This window comes from Pteronotus mesoamericanus, unplaced genomic scaffold (genome assembly GCF_021234165.1).
Source record: "Pteronotus mesoamericanus isolate MK-2021 breed Mesoamerican mustached bat unplaced genomic scaffold, CSHL_Meso_final contig_50, whole genome shotgun sequence".
In the NCBI taxonomy this organism is placed as follows: domain Eukaryota; kingdom Metazoa; phylum Chordata; class Mammalia; order Chiroptera; family Mormoopidae; genus Pteronotus; species Pteronotus mesoamericanus.
In genome coordinates this window covers 31,271,853-31,294,945 of record NW_026555186.1, presented here as the reverse complement: position 1 = coordinate 31,294,945, position 23,093 = coordinate 31,271,853, and the positions used below count along the sequence as shown (strand labels likewise).

At 41.2% G+C, this 23,093-nt stretch overlaps 1 protein-coding gene and 1 pseudogene across 1 annotated transcript in view; one reads left to right on the top strand and one right to left on the bottom strand.

Moving 5' to 3' along the window:
* Positions 1-4,724: 4,724 nt before the first annotated feature.
* The window catches only part of CMYA5 (cardiomyopathy associated 5), a 97,788-nt gene continuing 79,419 nt past the window's right edge, over positions 4,725-23,093 (bottom strand). Inside the window, exons 10-13 of the mRNA XM_054578534.1 lie at positions 15,980-16,113; positions 14,710-14,809; positions 12,465-12,638; positions 4,725-5,585 (exon numbers count right to left, since the gene is read on the bottom strand). Of these exons, the coding sequence (XP_054434509.1) occupies positions 5,339-5,585; positions 12,465-12,638; positions 14,710-14,809; positions 15,980-16,113 (655 nt within the window). The 3' untranslated portion in view covers positions 4,725-5,338. The remainder of the gene's footprint in view (positions 5,586-12,464; positions 12,639-14,709; positions 14,810-15,979; positions 16,114-23,093) is intronic.
* Positions 20,480-21,737, top strand: LOC129074709 (inositol polyphosphate multikinase-like; annotated as a pseudogene).

The following is a 23,093-nucleotide window of genomic DNA, read 5'->3' as shown; positions in this document are numbered from 1 at the left end:
TAATTATTCTACCCCCTGCTTCAGAAGTCATAAAATCCTCAAATAACATGTTGACTCTAGTAGGTTCACTCTCCCTGAAGGGCCTGGCACACAGTCAAATCCAACACCAAGTCTGGGCAGCCCAACATCAAGTCTGGGTGGTCCAGGTAAGTTGAGAAAGGATTTTCAATCAACTGGTTCTACAGAAACCCACTAAAGGGAAGACACTTAGCAGGGTCCTAAAGCCACTTTAAAGGGAGAGGAGTGCTCTTTGTTTTAGGGAATTGACTTAGTAGGTCTTTTAATTCTACAAAAGGAAGCCTAAGCCTGGGCAGGCTAGAAGAGGCCAAGATAGCATGCTCTCATTCTATTATAAAAGTCTATGTAGGAGACATTTTTCTATGTTGATGTTTTCTAGTTCCCCTGCCTGGTGTTGAAAAAACAAAGTTTGAGCAGATGCTAGAAACTTACAGAATAAAGGAGAATTGAGAGTTTAGTCTATTCGATGTGGCAGGAAGCCCAGGATGAAGCAGAGATCAGAAGTGGCTCCTGGCAATGTTGGGTGCTTTGCATTTAGCTTTATTTTGTTTCAGGTTCTATGAAGAAATTTTCCTCATTAACCCCAAGTTTTCAACAAAAGCTGTGTTAACCACTACAAGAATCAGCCTCGTGTTAGCACTGCTTTAAGGAATGAAAGGAACATGGGTCGGTGCTTGGGGGTGATAGAGACCAAATGGGCCTAGGGCAGAATGAAGAAGTAGGTAGTGGTGAGGGGGACAGAGGTGATGGAGGAGGATTCATAAGCAGGGAGTTAGGGACGTCAACAAGGAGAACGTAGCCATCTACAGATATTCTTGGAAATTGGGGCTAAAAAATATTTTGTGTAACCAATATATCAGCATTTGGAAAGTAAAAGAAAAGAGGCTCTGAAATAATGGAGGATTTAGGGACTTTGGGTCACCCTAAATTACAGAATTCAGATTTGAAACTCAGTGGCTGTCTAGTTTTCTAACTTTATTTAACTGTAGAAACCTTTTCATTGAATGACTTATTATAAGGAACCCAATGTGTAAAACAGATCAAAATGAGATATGGGTCTGAATTCATACCCACTTGGCTTTCCCATTGGCTCCGACATTGGCCCTTAGGCACCTCTGTGGAATCCTAGTGCCCCAGGGACATAGTTTAAAAACCATGGATCTTGAACTCAAACTAAGAATCTGCTCCTTAATAACACAAACGGTTGATGATTGAGCCTGACTTTGAGTGCTCATGACCTGCTTAGCAGCCTGTCCCTGCACCAACAGCCACTGTTGGGGTGTTCTTCCTTCTCTAGAACCAAATTCCTCAACCCTGGGACTTCTACCCCCTGGTCCTAGCAGAAAATCAAAATTAGCCTAATTCCTTCCACATCACAGCTCTTCAAATTTTTGAAGCCCTCTTTTGTCATTCCCTAAGAGGCCTTTGTTCCAAGTTAAACATTCTTAATCCTCCAACTATTCTCAAGCTACTCTTACAGTTCATATGCTATTTAGGAATCTGAAACTGCTGAGCTCAAAACAAACTTAGCACAGAATGGGAGTTCATTTAAGAGCAGAGTAAGTTTACCTAAAAGAGAGGCACAACACATGCACTTTAAGGGTACACAGGGTAGAGGATAAGAGGCATTGATCTCCTATTCTGAAAGCCAGCTCTGAAAATGTGTTCTCTCCTCAGCATGGTGAGGGAGGTTGGAAATTAGGTCTAACTTCTCTCACTAACAGTCATCAAATCAGGGGCATGAGGATTTGGCTATCAGTAGCACAGACACTCAGCTCTTACTGTTATTATTCTTGAAACACCTCGCAGCAGCTGAGCTCAGGAATGCAGGACATTAAGAGCCTAGCATGGGTTCATTTCTGCAAGCCTTAATTGACCGCATGTGTATCCACAGAACTACTGATCCTTGCCCAGGGAGGCTAGTTTCAAAGGTTAGGGCTGTTTGCATCGCTGGGAAGTGCCTGTGTCATCAGCTCACTATGAGAGCCCCACAACACCCACTACCTGAAACAAAATGTGGGCTTCCTGGTGCCAAGGAGCTCCACATGCACACTGGTGGTTTGAGGCCTGGAGACCGTGTGCATACTGCGCACCCCGAAAGTGGAATGGCAAACAAACCTGCACTTGCGATGTCAGAGTCCTTTCCAATGCCTATCCTTCCTCCATGTGGCTGTCCTGTATCCTTTGCCTGTGACAAAGCTTTTCTGTGAGTATAAACTGATTCAGTCCTGGGAGTCCTTGCTGCAACTGAACTCTTGAACTGATTAATGGATAGTAAACACAGTAAGGATGAGATGGGATGTTAGATACAGGCCACTCTGAGGCCTAAAGGATGCTTCTGATGGGAGAGTGTTAGAATTTGATGCTTAAAGCACATAATGTTATAAGCGGGTGTGATGAAGTGTGATTCTTCAATTCTGTTGGATGTTATGGAAGCACCTCCGGGAAAACAACAGGAATACGCTCTGCTTTTCTCCAGTAGAAAACTATTTCTACCTTTGACAAAGAACAATGTATCCATCCAGTGTTGCCCTGTGTATATGTGACAGAGAGAGAGGGACCACAGTGTTGACCCTTGTTTCTTTTTCTTTATTCTCCACAAACTCCTTTATTTTGCCCTTGTACCTCCTGGAAGAAGCATTGTTGTATGAAAACCTTTTCTTCACAAACCATGTCATAGACTCTTTTGAATCCTAATTAAGGTCATTGGCGCTGAAGGAAGAATCAAAGGTGATCCCATAACAGCATCAACAACAAAGCAGAGGCTTGTGAAGGAAGTCAGTTCTGGAGGGAGGGGAATGTGTATGTATGAATGCATGCACATGTGTGTGTGGGGGGTGTACGTGTATGAGCATATCACACATGTGATTTTCACATCCTACATGTATGTGGGAAACATGATCTGTGATACAAAATGAAACGAAATATAATCACTTTATTCTCTTAGCTCAGGACAGGAGCTGTATCTCAATCCATGCTGTGCCACCTGCCGGCCAGTGGCTGTGCACAAGTTATTTAACTGCTCTGAGGTGGGTTTCCTCATCTATGAAACAGCAACATTTGTTACAGTGCAAGGTTCTGATGAAGATTAAAAGAGATAATACATGTGCTACATATGTTATTAAACTAATAAACACTACTGAAAGATTTCCAAAAGAGCAATTTAGACCAAAATGTGCTGACATCCTTTCCTCTCTCTGAGGGTACTTGGTATGTGAAAATAAAGGACGAGAAGAAAGAACATGGACTCAGAGATGGATCAAGGAGGAAAAATTTGCTTGAGGATGTGGGGAAATAGCATTAATTTCATTCTACTTATCAGCCCTAGAATAATTCCTCAGGAACCAAACAGGAAGTGTCCTACCAGTCAACAGACGAAGGCAGCTAAAACATGGATCTCCTGGCCCCAGGGTCCTGCCTTCCACTGTCCACTTGCCATGGAGTCAGAGACAGGAGGGCCACTCACTGGGGGTGTGGGGGAGGGCTGGTCTCAGAAGATCCCTGGAGTCTCTCATCAGGAAGTTTCATAAACTACACAATGCGGTGCCACTTCACATGCTGATTTAATCTGGTGTTTGCAGTCACCCTGAGAAAAAAGGTGTGGAGGATCTGAGTTGTCCGAAGTCATGACTGAGCAAGGGCTGAATCAAGATTCCAACTCCTGTGTCAGTCACCCATATCTCTCATTTCCTTGGACAGCTTCCCTGGGGCCATGCAAGCTTTCAACAAACACACCTGGAGAGGTGGGAGATGGGAATTCAATGCCCCCTGGGGCAGCGCTCAACTAAGAGGTGTTGGACAGGGGTCCTTAAGTGCCAGCCTCTGGTTTCCAAACGTACCCCAGCACAAGCCCCAGGCGCTCACAGTGATAATAACCACTCACGACACATGCCCTTCACTGGCTCTTCCCTCTTCCTCTGTCACGTTGCCCACGTCCTCCTCTGCGCTTCCCGTAATCATCTCCTATGTAAAGAACCAACACTAAATCTTGGTCTTGAGTTCTACTTTCGGAGGAAACCAAACGGAGACAAATTCTAAAATTTACATGGTTGCTGCTGTGGTTATTGTGTTTAATCACATCACATTCCTACTATTAAGTCTTAAAAAAAGTGAAGGTAATGTTGTTGACAGAGCGGCACGTTACTCCTCCTGTTTGGCTACGTGCCCGCGTTGCCAGCAGCCGCTCTGGCGTCACGGCAGGCTTGGGCTACATTAATGAAGTAACTGGTCCAGTTTGGAGTTTCTAACTATGGAACAACAGATTTTAAAATATATTCCCAAAGTAAGATATTATTTCTTGTTTCAAGAAAACAGATAACTGAATTCATAATGTTAAAAACTCTATGATCCAAATATTATAGAAATAATATGATCCAAAAACTATAGAAAATAAGAGCAGTCTTCTTAACATGCATTCTAGATTTATCAACTTCACACACATATTTTAGGAAGATTTTGAGAGATTTCAATATAATATCTAAAAATGACCTAGCACTTTCCTTTAGTAAAAGGAGATTCCCAGCTTCTGGTAGTTGACTGTAACTCTGAGCAAAAAGTGTTTTGATTTTAAAACACACATGTGTAAGGTTCTCATGTGAAAATTAGTAGTAGCCAACCCATGAAATGTGATGGTTATTTACTCTGCTGTTTGTCCCGGTCCAGAGAGGCCAGCTGGTAAGTTACACATAATAAGTTCAGATAATACGTTTTGTTTTATAGACTCTAACCATTTATTTAACAAAATGGAAATTTCTAATATCCAGCACTTTTCTACATTTAAAATTTCAGGGAAAAGAGACCTGTGTCCTACAGCATATATTATTACAAAAGAGTTCATTGTCAACTTAGAAGGTTTAAAACACTTTTCTAGTGATTAGGATTTATCATCCTTTAGTGAAGTGAGGTGACATTTTTCTTGTGGAAAAAGTCCGTGTTCCTTGCCAGGGGGAGGTATTACAAGCACAATCTTCCCTCTTCACTCAGACCTGTCCATCTGAGGATTTCTTTTACCAATAAAACAGGTGGAAGTCCATTTCTCTATTTTGGTTCCCAAGTCAGGTACAAATCCTTTTAATTTAGGGAACAACTCAAACATGTATAAACCACAGGGCAGAGCTTGTTTTTCCCATCCTCCTCACTCACACACTGCCCTAGAAAGACAAGGTTTCTTCGTGGTTTTGCTCACGTGCTGATCACTGTGCATACAGCTATTATTAGTGCAAATGTGTGGGAGCAATTTTGAATGATGTATAGCATCCAAGGGAGGGAAAAGACCCCCAAAATTCAAATGATTGCTCTTTCGAACTCTGAAAGCCCATGATCACTTGTGCCTTGCAGAGTCCGGGGGCTCTATACCCAGGTGCAAAGTACATTTTCCAGGTTTCTCCAGGGCAAAGGCAGGGTGAACACCCTCGCTAAACCTGTGCCTGATGATGAAGAGCAGCTGCCCACTGTCCGCATTTATGAACAGAAGCCTCTGGTTGGTGTGGTCCAGCAGAATGCCCACTCTGGCGGGACGCTCAGTCACATGAACGTCGCTCACAATACCACTGTAGAAAAACGTGTATCTGAAATGAAACGGAATGGGAAATTAAAAACTTCAGAAATCTTGAGGAACCACGATAAAAAAAAATGATAAAAAACAGGAGGGAAAAATTGATGATGACTTGAACACTGGCTGGAGATGAGACTCCAGCCCAGGGCACAGACTGGTAAAGTGTGTACTAAGCACATCTAAGGGATCTGTTTTGGTTGTGAGCGGAAAGGTCCCAGGCCAAGTTCGGAAGGGGAACTTGCTCAACAGAAGCAGCTAAATTGTTCTGTGCAAAAAAGTAACACAAATTTGGAGGTTTTGCTTGCCAGTCCTAGAAATGGAAGGTGGGGCCCTGAAGGTGGGGAAAAGGAGGAAATGAGAGATGGAGAGGAAAAAGAGAGATGAGGGAAAGTTCTGTGGATGTGGTAGGCCTGAGGGATTTTGAGAGATTTCAATATAATATCTAAAAACTAGAAGCGGAGTAAGTGACTCTGGTATGGAAGAAAAGGCAAAGAACTTGTAAGACCTTGTGTTGTCTCTTAAAGGCCCAGAAACTTGAGTGCTGGTATATTTAGGAAATGGCCAGTTGGCAACTTCATTACGGAATGAAGCTCATGTGAAAGTGCAAAGGTTCATGGGAATGGGAAGATAAGCAAGACTTAAATGATGAGAAAGGAACCTGTAGAGCAGACAAAGGTTGCAGGTGGCAATGATGGGAACCAGCAGTGTAGGCTGGGCCTCTTCCAGAGGGTTTGGGGAGCAGAGGGGCTCTTACTCAGCCGTGAAGAATGGCCAGGCTGCACAGGAGGAAGAGGGAAATGGAGATCCAAGCAGGTGGGGCAGCAGAAGCGATGATGAGATGGCAGGATAAGCCCGTATATCGTGGAAAACATCACCATCTGCCTGACAGCTTTGGAGGGGATATGTGAATGACTTTAAGGGTATTCCATGGTACGTCAGGAGCCAGGAACTAGCCACCTGTGGCCACTTAAAATTAATTCAAATGAGATAATTTTGAAGTCCTGTTGTTCAGTCCTACTAATCATATTTCAAGTGTTCAATAGCCACAGGTGACACCTTTTTTCTATGTTTGCAGAATGTTCTATTGCACAGCACTGGTCTAGAGAGTTCGGAATGCACACACGAGCCACATCCCTGCCCTGGTGTAGAAGGCCCCTGGTGCCCCCAGGCCCAGCCCCGGTCAGCCCCTCCCCACCTTGGAGGCCAAGGAGGTAAAGACATTCCTTGAAGATTTGGTTCCACCAGTTGCACAGGGCCTTTAATAGGCCCTGCCCAGCTTCTGCCTCCATTTCCTCCTCCATTTCCTCCTCACTATATTAGCTTTGTCTCCAACCTGAACTCTAGCCTAAAACCAAGGCTATCTGCCCGGGGCCTGACTCGTTGTTCAGCCACTGCCTGTTCCTCCTTGGGACTGTTCGTCCGTAGCCAACAGGGGCCATCCAGAAGTCTGGCTCCAGGCACTGCGTGACCGCAGCACTGTCTGTGCTCGGCCCGCACCGCAAGCTGGACGGACCCCATGAGTCTCGCTGCTGGCCAGGACGGAGCCCAGGCCCCTGTCAGCCCTCATCGCCCAGCCTGGTCACGGCTTCCTGACTTCCCCTCTTCACTGTGATCCCACCCGAGTTCTGATACCACTGTAGATGAAACTGGTAAAGGAGGCAAGGAAGCCTTGAATGAGGGTGGTAAGGTTAGGAATGGACAGATTCTCTTTTTCCTCAGACTCTCTTCATTTCTCCTTTCTGGTGTGACATCTTAAAGCTTGGACTTTGTGCAAGTAGAATCAAGAATACACTGTTTGGGAGAGAATCAAGATGGCAGAGGAATAAGTGGAAGTCACACTGACCTCCTCTGAGAACCAACCTGGAATTATAACTAAATTGTGGAGAAATCACCTGGCACAAACAATTGAACAATGGCAAGAGAGGAGCCTTGTAACCTTGGAGACAGAAGAATCGGCTTTAGAGCAATCTAACTGGTAGGGAGTGCGGTACAGACATGAGAAGGCAGGCGGGGCACCCATGGGTGGCAGCACCAGATATTGAAATGGCCAGTTGGATCCCCCTGAGAAGAGCGGAGTCTAAACTGGAAGTGGGGATCTCTAGCCCACAACACTAGAGCCCAAAAAGTACACAGAAAACAGCCACCTGTGAAAAGTGGCAGGGTTGCTCTTTGCCAGAGACAGGCGGCTAGAGACGCAAAGAACTATTTAAAGGGCCAATACATAAATTTTTATTTGCAGCCACTTACCCTGGTTTCTGGCAAGGACAGGGGCAGAGTGGGCTAGAGATGCCTGAGGAGACACTGGAGGCTTTGGGGAGGAAGCTGAGAGAGTAGCTGGTGGGATCTCAGTGCTGACTCATCCCCTATGCGACAGTGGCCGTCTTGCTCGGGTGGAGACCACTCCCCGTGAGCGGCGCCAGTGTCAAAGGACCCAATAGTTCCACCCCTAGATGGGATTCCATCCCTCCCTGTGCTGTCTAAGCTGTCTGCTGAGTGCAGGGTGACAGCCACAGTCAGTAGATTCCTGGCTAAAGGAGGTGCAGAGAGGTCTGGTAACACTTGAGGAGAGACTGGGGATGGAGGCTTTGGGGAGAGAATGGACAGAGTAGCCGGCACGATCCCAGCGCTGACTCCTCCCCCTTACAGCAGCTGAGAGAGAGGACCCAAAAACACCACCCACAAGAGGGACTCCGCCCCGCCCTGAGCTGTCTAAGGTGGTCTGCTGAGCGCAGAGTGAATAGATTAACAGCTGAAGAAGACAGCCACAGAGAGTAGATTCCTGGGAGACTCGAACAGACTGCTTAAGGTCAGACAGGTACAACATCTGACATCATCAGAGGCAGATCCAGAAAGTAAAGACAGCGGTCTCCTACCATAGAAGTTCACACCACAAAGTCAGGAGATCAAGACAGATCAACTTAAGAATCAGAAGCAAAAGAGAAGAGTCTCACAAATAATGGGAAGACAAAGAAATATGCCCCACTCGAAGGGAAAGGAGGAATCCCCACAAAGAGAACTAACTGAAATAGAGGCAAGTAAACTATCAGATATTGAGTTCCAAACAACAGTTCTAAGGAAGCTCAATGAGCTCAGTGAGCTCAGAGAGAATTATCAAAAACTACAGGGAAACTATGAGGAATTTACTGCAAACTATATCACCATGAAAAAGGACATAGAAACTATCAATAAGAGACAAGAGGAAATGAAGAATACAATTTCTAAATTGAAGAACACAGTTGAAGGAATCCAAAGCAGGCTTGATGAAGCTGAGGACCCAATCAGCGAGCTGTAGGATAAAGTAGATAAAAGCTCCCAGAAAGAGCAAGAAAATTAAAAAAGCCTCAAAAAGAATGAAGAGGCATTGAGGGAAATGCAGGACAACCTGAAACGTAATAATATCTGTATAATAGGGATACTAGAAGGAGAAGAGGATGAGGAAGGGAAAAGAGAACCTGTTTGAGAAAGTAATGATGGAAAACTTCCCTAATTGGAGGAGAGAAAAAGTCACACAAGTCCAGGAAGCACAGAGGGTCCCATTCAAGAGGAACCCAATGAGGCCCATTCCAAGACACATCATCATTAAAATGGCAAATATCAAACACAAACAGAGAATCCTAAAGCAAGCAAGGGAGAAAGAGGTAGTAACATATAAGGGAGCCCCAATAAGGCTAGCAGCTGACTTCTCAACAGAAACTCGGAAAGCCAGAAGGGACTGGCAAGAAATATTCCAAGTAATGAAAAGCAAAGGCCTGTAAACAAGACTGCTCTACCCAACAAGGCTCTCAATTAAAATGGAAGGCGAAATAAGGAGTTTCCCAGACAAAAGAAGGCTAAAAGAATACACCGCCACCAAACCAGCACTGCAAAATATGCTAATGGGACTGCTTTAAGATGAAGAAAAAGTTTCTATGAATACCCAGTTCCTTTCACAGTTGCCAATACTTGATATTACCAATATTTTTAATACTCATTACTCTGATTGTGACAATGATGTTATTTTAATTGTTCCTTTACTATTTGTTGAAACTAAACCTGTTTTAGTATATTTCTTGCCTATTTCTATTATTTAAAAAAAACTTTAAATGACTTTTTTGTATTCTTTATCCATTTACTGATTAAAGGTTTGTAGAACCCTTTTTCCCTAAAAAATCCCAACAAAACCTATTAACCATGTTTTAGATGTGCTGCAAATACTTTTCTATTCTGTTCCTTGTCCTTTAACTTTTTTTATATGTTTATTACTATATAGTTAAATGTTTAATTTAGTCATATTGTCAATATTTACTTTATAACTTCTGGGTTTGAATATTTTACTTCAGGTCATGAAAAATATTAGTTCTATTTTCTTCTAAAACTCTTTAGATTCTACATACTGATTTTTAACTCACCTGAATATTTCTTGTATAATGTGTGAAACAGGGCTCTGTATTTGTTATACTTCAAGTAATAGTGGTCCATGCACCTTATTTGTTGAATAAGCCTTATTTTACCCATTGATTTGAAATATCAACTTAATCATATATTGTTAGACAGATATATACGTTTGTAGAATGCTCATTATATTTCATTGATCTACTCGATTATTTCTGTGCTAATGTCATGTTGGTTTAATGGCTGAGACTTTATAATGGTTTGAAATTTTTTTAATATTTTATAATTAACTTTGACATCTAAAAAAATAAATAAAATCAATCTTAATTTAAGAGAGTAAGAGAGAGAGAGATGGAATTCCTACCTTTTGCGACAACATGGATAGAACTGGAGAATATTAAGCTAAGTGAAATAAGCCAGTTGATGAAAGACAAATACCATATGATCTCACCTAGAAATGGACTCTATTCAACAAAATAAACCACAGGCACGGAAACATGGAGCAGACTGAAAGTGACCAGAGGGGATGGGGAAAGAGGACAATGGTGGAAAGAAGGGGAAGGGACTAGACAAAGAACGTGTATGAATGACCCATGGACCTGGACAACAGAGTGGGAACTGACTGTCGGAGTGGGGGGTGGGGGTGGGATGGGTGGAGCGGGGGAAAGGCGGAAAGATTGAGACAATTGTAATAGAATTAATATGATTTATTTAAAAAAAAAAAAAAGAGTATGCTGTTTGGTTTAAAATCAGGAAGCCAGAAAAAGTGAAAAACAAAGAGTCTGCTATTGCCATTTTCTCAGCATCCTAAAGGCTAGGGATGCTTTATCTGAAACACGAAGGCCCTTGTGACCTGACCCTCCTTGGCTGTGATCACACAGGTGGGCATATTCTTTCTCCTAGATCTTACTGAACCTGCCCTGGGCCTGAAAGGGCTCAATACCCAAGTTGTTGAAACTGGTGAACAAAACATAATATTCTGTTTTCTAGGGTCTAGAAATTTGTTTCCAGAGGCTAGTCTTTGGTTTGTGTTCTAAAGGTTTCAAGTGTCTAAAGATGGTGTTGTTTTTTTTGTTTTTTGTTTTTTTTTTTTACAAAATCACTATTAGTTTCAGCTCTAAATCTGATTATAAACTCTAGGTTTGTGTGACTTTTAACTCTGGGAAGCGGCTCAGTCCTTACGCATTGCATAGTGCTGAGTATCAATTAATCATAATTGCTCTGACTCGAAATACAACTTTAAATAGCTCTTGGAGATGATGTCCTTATGAACTATGTCAGAGAATCAAATTGTCAAGGAGAATACGGAAAGAAATGTTTAGCCAGAGACTGCAAAATCCCAACCTGTGGGCTTTTCTCTGGGAACTTGCCAGCACTGATGGCTTTCTTTTTAAAGCATTACATTTGAATAATATCCCGCATTGTATGACAGTTTACAATTTCAAAGCTCTGCCCTGTACCTGATTTCATGTGATTCTCACAACCCCAAAAGGTGCCAGACCAGGCATCACTGTTCCCTGACAAGACCCATGAGGCCTATGCTCAAAGAGTTAACCAACTTCTGGTAAGTAGCCAATAGGAAGATAGAACCAGGACTAAAATCAGGTTTATGGCTCTCAGTCCATTGCTCCTTTATTAGATCATTGTGTGAACATATTCAGACCATAACGTGGTTGCTCTTAATTCTCTGAGATGAACACAGGTTAATGGCTTTTTCATTTCAACCAACTAGACAATACTAATAATATAGGCCAGAGGTTTGCCAACTTTTTCTGTAATAGGCCAGATAGAAAATATCTTAGGCCATTCAGTCTCTGTTGCAACTAGTCAACTCTGCCATTGTAGCACAAAAACAGCTATAATAGCTAAACAAATAAGCATGACTACGTTCCAGTGACAGTTTATTTACATAAACAGGCAGTGGGTTGTATTTTAAGCTACAGTTTGCCAACCCCTGATATAGACCCCTGTGGGAAGCGTAATGGGGACCCACTTCTTCCTCACTCCTGCTGATTCCTTCTCAACAAGGAGAGAGCATTGCCCTTTTAGCATTGCCCTGTGGAATGTCCCCCCTCTGGGGTGAGCTTAGAAGGAAAACCCAGCTATGCATGGCCCAAAACTCCCTTCCTATTCCCTACCTCTGGATTAGGAGCTTCCCAAGTAGACACACGTCCTTCTCTGCTCCTCCAGAGACCAACTCTGCCTTGCAGGGCAGGGAAGCTGGCCTGGCCAAGGCTCTGGGTGGCTCTGTCTGCCGATTAATAGGGTTTAATATAAAAATCAAACAAACAAAAAAACCCTCTTGCTCTCAGGTATGAGCCACATTCTCTAAAATTGACTTCCTCGGTAAGAAGAATAATAGTTTAATCTCCATGTACTTGTCTGTCTGGTCTTCTTTTTCCGTTGGCTCAGAACTTGGGCAGGGAAGTAGAATGGCATGTATTAGGCCCTCGGAGTTCTCTGCTTAGACATCAACTCATGACACTTTGATGAAGAGGGGAGGAGCAGCACTCCAGCTTACCTCTGCGGCTCAGAGCAGTGCATGTACCACGAGGTCTCCCCTTGTCCCAGTGCACCCGCCTGCACAGCTGAGCTGGAGCAGATGCCAAGTCGATAAGCCGGGCAGTCTGTGACTGTGGTTTCCCAGTAATGCTGGCCAAAGGCAGGCAGCTCCTCACCCAGCACTGAGGGGATTCTGTAGGCAAAGTTGATCAGGATTTGCTTTATCTCATAGACATCAACATTCACAAACACACACAGTTTAAGCAGGACTCTATCCTTGGGAACTGCTGGACTTTAACTAAAGACATCCGTTGTTTATTGTGCCCCCAACCCTGACCTGATTGCCACAGAATCTCCTAAACTCTCAAAATGCACTTGACATATTTCTGCTACCACATACCATATGCACATACTGCACATCGCTTCTCTTGAAGAAACTGGGAACCAGAAAATAACCAGAATAATGCAGGACAAAAAAGAAGTAGCATAATCTCTGCTTTTAAAGAGACTGAGAAAATACAAGGGAGGCAGGTGGGGAGTTCCAAGAAAGCATGGCTTGCAAAGTTTTCTCACAAACTTGCAAGAAAGACTCTCCAAAACCTTTTCTAACAGTGAGTTCCAGTGCCTACTGACTTCACCGGGCACAGAGACCAATGAGGTGCCGCTCTTGGACTGCGAGATGACTGGCGAGGCCAGAGCAGAGTGGTCTGCGGAAATTAGCCAGGTGTGATGAGGTGATGAGAGTGCTTTTTAAAGGCTTGTGGTCAGCAGTCTCTGGGACTCTGGCCTCTTGGGATTTGTAGTAGGTGTACCTGAAAGGTTGTTGAAAGGTCTCTTTTTGTTTCACCTTAGCTATTTTTAGAAGAGGCCCTGGGAAATGAACCAAAGCACTTTCAACTGCTGATGGGTAACCTTGTTTGCGTGAACTGCTCGATTTTGCTTTAAAATGGCTGAGACAGCAAGAAGGCATTTTTAATTTAAGCGGCGTTAATACTCAGTCAGCACCTTTCCCTATCCCCTTTAACTGATGAGAAAATGATTAATGCAAAGGAATGTGTTTCACTTTCTCGTGTCTTTAACGAAACACATTTCAGAGAGGTGGCTACCGACAGGCCTTTGCTCTCTAGAGCAACAAATAAGTAAACAAGTAAGTTTTGGTTAACAAATAAGTAAAATTCTATAAAATACATTACAGTTACCATCAGTGATAATGTATGAACTCTTACCAACCAGCGTATTTCTTTTCTTTTTGATTTTTTGTGAAATTTTTAAAAAGACAGAAAAGTTCAATCTATTCAATCTGTTTCTAAAATATTTTTTCCCTGAATTTATTCCTTTGTGTATCTTTAGCATCTACAGTGTTCTGGGCCCCATGTTAGATTTGGGGGTTCAAAGATGCAGAATATAGGGCTGCTGCTTGAAGATTATTCAAAATGAAGTGGCTCGCAAATGACTGCACACTTTCAGACCCTTTCACAGATCAAATCAAAGGGTTCCAGGGTCCAGAGGAGGTCTGGCCATTTCCAGGAGCAGGTAACACCTGGGATGGACCAGAGAGGGGTGAATAGCAATCTGACAGGAAAGCAGCGCGAGTCACTGTTGGTCAGCTCAGCGTCCTGTGGTCAGAGCCGGCTGGCAGCCCGCGCCGGTGCCAACAGCAGCCTGTGTGCAGCATGGCTTAGAGTTTTCAAAAGTCTTTCATGTATTTTCTTCCATTTGACCATTCTGACCCTTAAAAATAACCGCGAGAGATTACAGGCAAATCGCAGAGCAGTCTCCCCACTGTGCACCCGGTATTTGACTCTATTTCATGCTTCTTTGTGTGGGCATTAGGGGTGTTGGGGAATGGGCAAGAAAGTCTGAAAAGTCTGAAAGTCTTCTGCGGGGCCAAAGCTAGAAACTCAACAAAATGCCATTCTCCTCTCTTTCTTTTCAAGTGGATGGATGCAAAATCTGGTTTGCTATTGAAAATAATAGAAAAATTAACCTGAATTCTTTTTTCATTAAACCAGAGATAATACCTTAAAGCAGCCTATGTTTTAAACAAACCATCTGTGCTTATATTTCCAATAAAAATATTGACACTATCTCTGTCATTTTCCCCCTCCCTAGTAATGAATCATAATGAAACTGTACAGGTGAGCACATATTTATGTTCATACCACACATCCAGGCACATTCATTAAGCCAAGGCTATGCAGAGTGAGGCCACAGTGAAGTGACACTCCCTCAGAATACTCTACTGCAGACTTTCTTCTACTCACTCTGTCAGCCGTCTTCTCTCGGAGAAACTGATCACTGTCCCATCTGAGGAAATCTGCAGAGCGGGATGAGCTGTTTCTCTCAACAAGCGAAATCTGGTTCCTGTTGCAGTTAAGAAAATATGATTATAACATTGCCACAATGTCAGGTGCTGTCCCATATTCCAGACCTTAATCTCCCTTTCTCCTGACATCAAAACACCCCAGTGTTTTTAGATCCACCGTGAAAATTTCATAAGACATTAATGGATGCCAGTGGCTGGTTACCTCTACTGGTGTGCCTCCTGAACTAGAACTTGCTGCGCTATCCAAGGGGTGCTCCTCATACCAGAAGCATACATCACCTGGACATGAGTTAGAAATGCAGAATCCCAGGCCCCACCCAAACCTACTATATCAGAATCTGTATTTTAATGAGAACCTCAGGAGACTGATGTGCACATTAAAGTTTTAAGATACACTGGTGTAACCTAAAGGAGTGGTTCTAACAGTGGAAGGTACAAGTACCATGTAGGGACTGTAGGGAAAAGGCTTCTGGGCAGGGAGCCCTCCTGTCTTCTCTTTATAAATATCAGGCAGTCCCTAACTACATCACAAATAAGACACATGCACAAGTTTTTGCTGGTTAAGCAAATCACTTAATGTGCTACATTCAATCTTGTGCCATCTTCGGGTTTAGCATAAAATAATAAAATGATTGCCTTTCCATGCCTCAGTTCTTTCCACAAAAATGGAGAACAGCCAAATATTTTTGTTGGCATCATCTGGATATTTTCTCTAAAATGTCATTGAAAAGTTTTATCACCTCCTTGAGTTATTATTCATCCATTCAACAAACATTAATCGACACCAACAACGTGGTGGGCACAAACAAACAGAGAAATAAGACAGGAAGCTTGTTAATCGAGCTCACAATATTATAGAGTTAAGAGTATCCCCATCCCACACACACTGAAAACATACAAATTATAATACATTGTGGGGCAAACAAGAATCATCTGGGGAAATGAAACACACACACATCAGAGGCCATCTTCAGATCAATGAGATCAGGATGTCCAGCGGCGGGGCTTGGGCATTGATATTTTTTAAGCACCCCAACAGACGGCTAATGGGTAGCCAAGGCTGAGACCCTCTCAATCAGAAAAATAAACGTCTTGACCCTTGACCAATCTTGAGTCCTCATGCCAAAAAGCTAGCCCTGTCAGCATGTGGGGGCCTTTAAGAAGTAGCCATCAAGGATGTCTTTGCTATGTAACAAAGGAGAAAATACCTCTGGTGGAAATGAGCGCAGCTTCACTCTGTTCGCTTGTTCCAAATGCATTGATGGCTCTCACGTAGAAAAAGTAATTATCGTTGGGCTGGAGGTTAACCTTCAGTTGGAGTCCTTTAATTCCAGAGAATGATCTAAATACAAAGGGAGAGCAATAATTTTAAATATAATGCAAGGTGTGCTCCTTATCCCAGAAGCATACATCACCTGGAAATGAGTTAGAAATGCAGAATCCCAGGCCCCACCCCAGATCTACTGAATCAGAATCTGTATTCTGATAAATGACTCATCATATTTCAATCCTATAGTGAATGAACATCTTTTAGTAACTACATGTAACTTATTTTTATTCTCTTTTAATCACCACCAGCATTAGCAAGCGAGATTCTACAAGGTGGTCATTGTTTACGAAGATTACTTTGTGAAATCATTTCTATCTTTGCGGACTTTTGTCCAATAGATGGCTTTCAAAATGCTCTTTGGAATAAAACTAAACTTTTTTGTTTTAATTCAGAAAACAGTATGAGCTATTGAATCTTCAAGGATATACTATTTTCTTTATCAATTCTTGGTTCAGAGGGCACTTTTGGATTAAGATGATGTTAAAACAATCCACAATACAAAAGACCCTAATCATCATAGTAACAGATCTGGAACTGTAAAAAACTTAACATGAGCGATGATTTTGTACATGGTCATCATGCTAAAGTTATAGAAACTGAGATCTCTAAAGAACACAATATCTTTTAAGGTAAACTTAATTCTGGCAAGAAAAGAGAATTCTAATTGCCAAAGAACCCCCCAAACTGCTATTTGTAAATATCTTGTTTACATGAAAAGAAAGTGATGGTAGTGGCATCTAATTGGCAGCAGGCTTGGCAAGTACACTGAAACAGCCCAACCATTTAAACACTAATGGACTTGCTGGATTTGCAGAGGGAGCTCTCAGAAGTTGTCAAGGAGCTAGAAGTTTTGTGCCTTTTTTCAGTTCTCTTAAATCTGCTTGATACTATGGCCTATAGAATTTATCCAAATGAAGCACACAAAGGCTCTTCCTTTTGGCTTCCATTGGGAGAAGCTTTGGAGAAAGTTACAAGTTGGTTTTTCACCAGTGAAAGAATTCCTAACCCAAGTGCTAAGGAGCAGGTCCTGTTCCTGGGAGATGTGCACTAGAAAACTGTCAATGAAAACAACACCACAATAACTTTCATGTTCATCCTCATAAGGATAGGGTTTTTAAAAAATCTGTTTGCTTTGTTTTTGTATTTCTTTCTGTTCTGTTTGTTTTCTGTCGTGAACATACCACAAAAGCTTTAGAATCAAAGAGGTGCCACTATTCATTCATAGTTAGATTTTTTTCCCCAAGGTTATTTTCTACTTCTGTTGATTTATTTCACTTCTCACTACCAACCTTAGACAATAACATGAAGAACCAGGAAAAGGAAAAAGTATCCTTGACTCAGAAAACAAATTAATTTAGATGTTTTTGAAAGCATAAAATCTTTATAGAACAACAGACTTCCTAACCTTACCCCTCCATTTCTAAAAGCACAAAAACTCTCATATGTTCCTCAGAAGGAAGCGGGGAGGGGAGAGGAGCAGCCTAGGTCTATTTATGTATCTGCTATTTAGTGCCTGTGTCTGGAAAAGGTCAGTGAGTGTAAACCCCTCAAATGTTATTGGTTGTTATTTTAGAATCTCCCATCTGACCAGAACCTGAGGGAGAGTACTATCTTTAGATGTGCTGAGAATGGATCCATGCAATTGAGCCACATGTCCACTGACAACTAATTAGGCTTTAGTTAATTAAAGAAATATATGTCCCACAATTGAGAATTTAATTCCCAACTAATATCTAGAATACTATTCTGGGGTAAATGTACTGCTTATTTTATTTGAATTGATGGCTGAAGAGATGTTTTAAATGTATATTAATTATAAGTAAGCAATAAAATTATTGTCTCAATAAGCACACTGGGGTCTGAACTGAATTTCAGACTTCATTCACTCATTTCATAAATATTTATTGATCACTTATCACATGCACAGGCCCTGTCTCTGCCTGAGGGGAAGATATGTAAGTAAGGAAACTTCATCTCTAGAAACTAGGTATAATTTAATGACTTCATTTTGAAACAATGCAGTTGTTAAATTCCACAGATGTTGTTTTTGGGGGTGTTTCCTCTTAAGTTTTATGAATTCTGTCAAGGAGAAAATCCCACATATATAGTCAGCTGCATGCTATGTTTACTAAGGTATTTAAGCCCAATATAGGATCAGATTCTTCTTTCAGTGCCTGAACAGGTCACGTAGACTTAACATGCACAATGACCTCACTGAATCTGTGACATAAAAGCACCAGGCATGAAAATAAAACCAATACAGAATGTGGTAGTGTTTTATTGTTTATAAATTGCTGCCTTATGCTCAAAAACCAAGAACGAAGTAAAAAAGCTTAGATACAAAGGGTTCATTTCCATGCCTATTTATTTTTTTGTCTGATCTCACTTAAATGTCACAAAAATCTTCATGTCAGCTGTTCCTCCTTTTTATCCAAAAGAAAACTTCAAAAAATTCTGGAATTTGAAAGCTGAAGGGTGGCACCCTCCCATAGATTATATATATATATATATTTTTTTTTAACTTCATAAACAAAAGCTTGTCAAAATTGCAACTGAATCCACACGATTTACAATGAGCTTGCAGTTTGCAGAATTCAAATTCACAGATTATCCAAAGTGAGGTAAGTGATTAGACAGCTAATGAAACCATAGCAATTTCTTGGTGCTTAGGTAAGAAGGGATTTTAGCCTTATCATGATCTGACTGTTACAAGTCTAGAGCCAATAATAAAATTCAAAAGACAACAAGAAATATGACTCAGACTGTCTCATTTTGCATCATAAGTGTGGGATTTGCCCTACAAGTGCCATAGTGCAGTGGAAAAGGATGGCTTTATATGTGTAGTTTCCAGGAATGCGAGGGCAAGAAAGCATCTAGAAACCCTGACTCATCAGCAAATTAGTCGATGGCTGGTGGAGCATAGCACACTGTGGAGTACAGTCACAGAGCTCTGTGCCCAGCAGGTCTTCAAAGGATTCTCACCCTGCTCATCTCTCCACTGGAAGGACAAAGGACATTTGTTAAACTCCAATGCTATGAAGAGGAGAGACACAACTTAGAGACCCGCTGCTTCATCAGAAGTCTGAAGGGCTACCAGGTGAATGAGACTGATCCCTTCTGTTGTTTTTATTTGTTTGTTTGTTTGTTTGTTTGTTTTCAGAAGGCAAATGAGTGGAAGCCAGAAGGAGGCTGATATCTACCCAATATAATGAATACCTTCCTAGCTTGAACACTTTGCACTCTTTAGTTTTTGCAAGGAATGATTGAAAAGTTTGCCAGACTCTATAAAGTAAAAAATAATTAGTGCCCTAATGCTTAATGAGAAAATACTGAAAGCATTCCCATAAAGTCAAAGGGACAGAAAGGAGGTTAAAAAAATTGGGAGACAGGAGGTAAAATTGTTCCTATTTGCAGATGATGTGATTTTATTTACAAAACTTAAGAAAATTAGCTGAAAAACTTACATAATAAGAAAATTCGGTAAGATGGCTAGGTGCGAAACTAATATAAAAATTCAAAAGCCTTCATATTGCAAATAACTAGATAAAGATAAAACAAGAGAAAGAGCTGAAAACCTCTTTCATAATAAGAAAATTCAGTAAGATGGCTAGGTGTGAAACTAATATATATAAGAAATCAAAAGCCTTCATATAGCCCTGATCAGTGTTGCTCAGTTGGTTGGGTATCCTCCCGCAAAGCAAAATGTCATTGGTTTGATTCCCAGTCAGGGCACATGTCTGTGTTGTGGGTTCAGTCTGAAGTCAGGGTGTGTGCTGGAGGCAACCAATCGATGTTTCTCACATTGATGTTTCTCTTCCTCCCTTCCCCTCTCTCTAAAAATAAATAAATATAATCTTTTTAAGAAAGCCTTCATCTACAAAGAACTAAATAAAGATATAACAAAAGAAAGACCTTATTTAAATAGTGGCACCACAAAGACTCCCAAATAGCCAAAGCAATCTTAAGAAGAACAAAGTTGAAGGTATCACATGCTTTGATTTCAAACTATACTACAAAATTATAGTAATCAAAACAGTATAGCAGGGAGCACAGCGCACCCATGGGCCTCTCCTCTGCTGGACCCATCTTGAGGGCTGGGCTGGGCTGGCGCCATGCAAGAGCAGTGGAAGCAGGAAGCACTGTTCTGCAGGGAGCTGGACAGGAAAGCACCAAGCTCTCTGCCATCATGGGCCCCATCCCTGGGCCTCAGCACCCAAACGCAGAAGCCCTGTGTCTCCTCACAGCTGAGCCTGAGTGATCCACGGGTTCTCCCATACCCTCTCTCTCCACCCTTTTTCCTGCCATAGTTGCCACTACTATTTCAGCAACAGAGCCACCATCTGCCTCAGGCTTGAAGCATCCAGCCCATGCCCAAGAAATGCAGACCCCACCTGTGAGTCACTCCAAGAGCACCCCAAAATTGGCAGGTGACAGGCTGTGTGCCATTTTCACCTCAAGTGGCTGGTATATGCAGGGGAAAGACAAATTGGGTATCTTGCAACATCCAGATGGCAGTTTTGAAACAACTACTGCCACCTCCAAAGGTTCAAGAGAGCTAGAATTCTATAATATGGTTCATGCTGCTGATTGTACTGCTGGTGTTCTTTTATAACTAAGAAAATATTTGCCAAATATTACAGCATCTGGTCACTTCTCACTGCACCAAATAATTTATACCTAAAACTAGATGACATGACCCATAAATTTAATAAGCCCTGTATAATGGATACAAAGATAGGGTGAAAAAGCTATGATCCTTTTGCCTCATCTGAGAAGACTCAGGAACAGGTCAACAAGTACCCATTAATGGAAGAGAACTGGTTTTTGGTGCTTGGCCTGAGGGTTTATCGTGTTCATTCGGATCACTATGAGACACAAAACCAGCACTATGGAAGAAGCTGAACAAAAAAAGAACTCTAAAGAATGAAGTTTCCAGTTTTTTTCATAATGGATTCTGCTTAAGAAAAGATGCTGTTGCTGCCAGTATTCAGAAGGTTGAGAGTATTCTGCAGTGGTTTGAAAGCCAGAAGCAGTTTAACTTTTATGCAAGTTCATTACTGTTTGTTTATGAAGGTTCATCTCAGCCAACTACTACAAAATCAAATGACAGAACTTTGGCAGAAAAGTTTTTGTCCAAAGAACAACTCTCAGACCCATATGTACTAGAGTATAATAATAACCTTCAAGTGTTAAGTTCCACAGTGAATGGAAAAATAGAGGCTTCAGTAGGCAAAAGCTTGTCCAAGATGTATGCTCGTCACAGAAAAATGTATTTAAAAAGGCATCACAGTCAGATTTCATTGAAAGTTGAAAGTATAGAGCAATACAATGGGCGGCAAAGCTTGTCACAGGAACGTTTAAACAGAAATGTACTTTCCCAAGTGGAAAAAGTTTTCTACCATCTTCCCACTGGTTGCCAAGAGATTGAGGAAGTAAAAATGCGAATGACAGATTTTGCTCATGTTTTCCCTAGCAACACAATAGATGAGGGATATGTTTATAGGCTGAAACATTTAATTACTATACTGCAGAATATTTTAGACAATTTAATCCTTTGCTGCAGTCTTTTTAAGGCAGGGAGGGCAATCATTGTGAAGAGCAACAGTCAATATCTCTGCATTTGTAATGCTATGTAAAAATTTGTATTATGAGTCTATATTTTATTTGTCTTTACTCTTGTGGTAAAAGAATTAACTTTTTTATAATCTTACTCAGAAGAATTAATTATTTGTTCATTAGAAAACTATGAAGAATAAAGAAACTTTGTACTGTTAGGCATGGAATGTGGTGGTAAAACAAAACAAAACAAAACAAAACAAAACAGCATGAAATGGGCACAAAAACAGCCATTATAGATCAACTGAACAAAATAGAGAGCCCAGAAATAAACCCACACTTACGTGGTTCATAAATCTACAACAAAGGATACAAGAATATACAATGAGAAAAAGGCCATCTCTTCAATAAATGGTGTTGGGAAAACTGGACAAACACATGCTAAAAAATGAAAACTGGACTACTTTCTTATACCATATACAAAAATAAACTGAAAATGGATTAAAGGCTTAAATGTAAGACCTGAAACTATGAAACTCCTAGAAAGAAACAAAGGCAGAAAACTCTATGACATCAGTCTCATAAAAAAAAATATATATATATATAAAAAATATATATATATATGCGTATATCTCCTCAGACAAGGGCAACAAAAGCAAAAGTAAAAGAATGGGACTATATTAAAATAAAAAGCTTTTGCACGGTGAAGAAAATCATCAACAGAATGAAAAGACAACCTACCGAATAGAAGAAGATGTGTGCAAATGATAAAACTCATTAGGGTTTAAAATTCAAAATACATAAAGAACATCAAAAAAAGCAAACTATCTGCTTAAAAAATGGACAGACGACCTGAACAGACATTTTTCCAAAGACATACAGATGACCAATAGACACATGAGACGATGCTCAACATCACTAATCATCAGAGAAATGTAAATCAAACCCACAGTGAGCTATCACCTCATACCTGTCAGAAGAGTTATTATCAAAAAGTCAAAAATATCAAGTGTTGACAAGCATATGGAGAAAAGGAACTCATGTGTGCTGTAGGTAGAACTGTAAATTAGCAGGCAGCCACTATGCAAAATAGTAGGGAAGTTCCTCAAAAAATTAAAAATAAAACTGCTGTAGACCCAGCAATTCCACTTCTGGGTACAAAAAAAAGTTATATGAAAGATATATGCATCCTTATGTTCACTGCAGCATTATTTACAATAACCAAGATATGGAATCCACTTAGGTGTCCATCAATAGATGAATGGATAAAGAAGATGTGATACACACACACACACACACACACACACACACACACACAAAATGAAATATTACTCAGCCATAAAAAAGAATGAAATCTTGTCATTTCTAACAACATGGATAGACCTAGAGGGTATTATGCTAAGTGAAATAAGTCATACAGAGAAAGACAAATACCA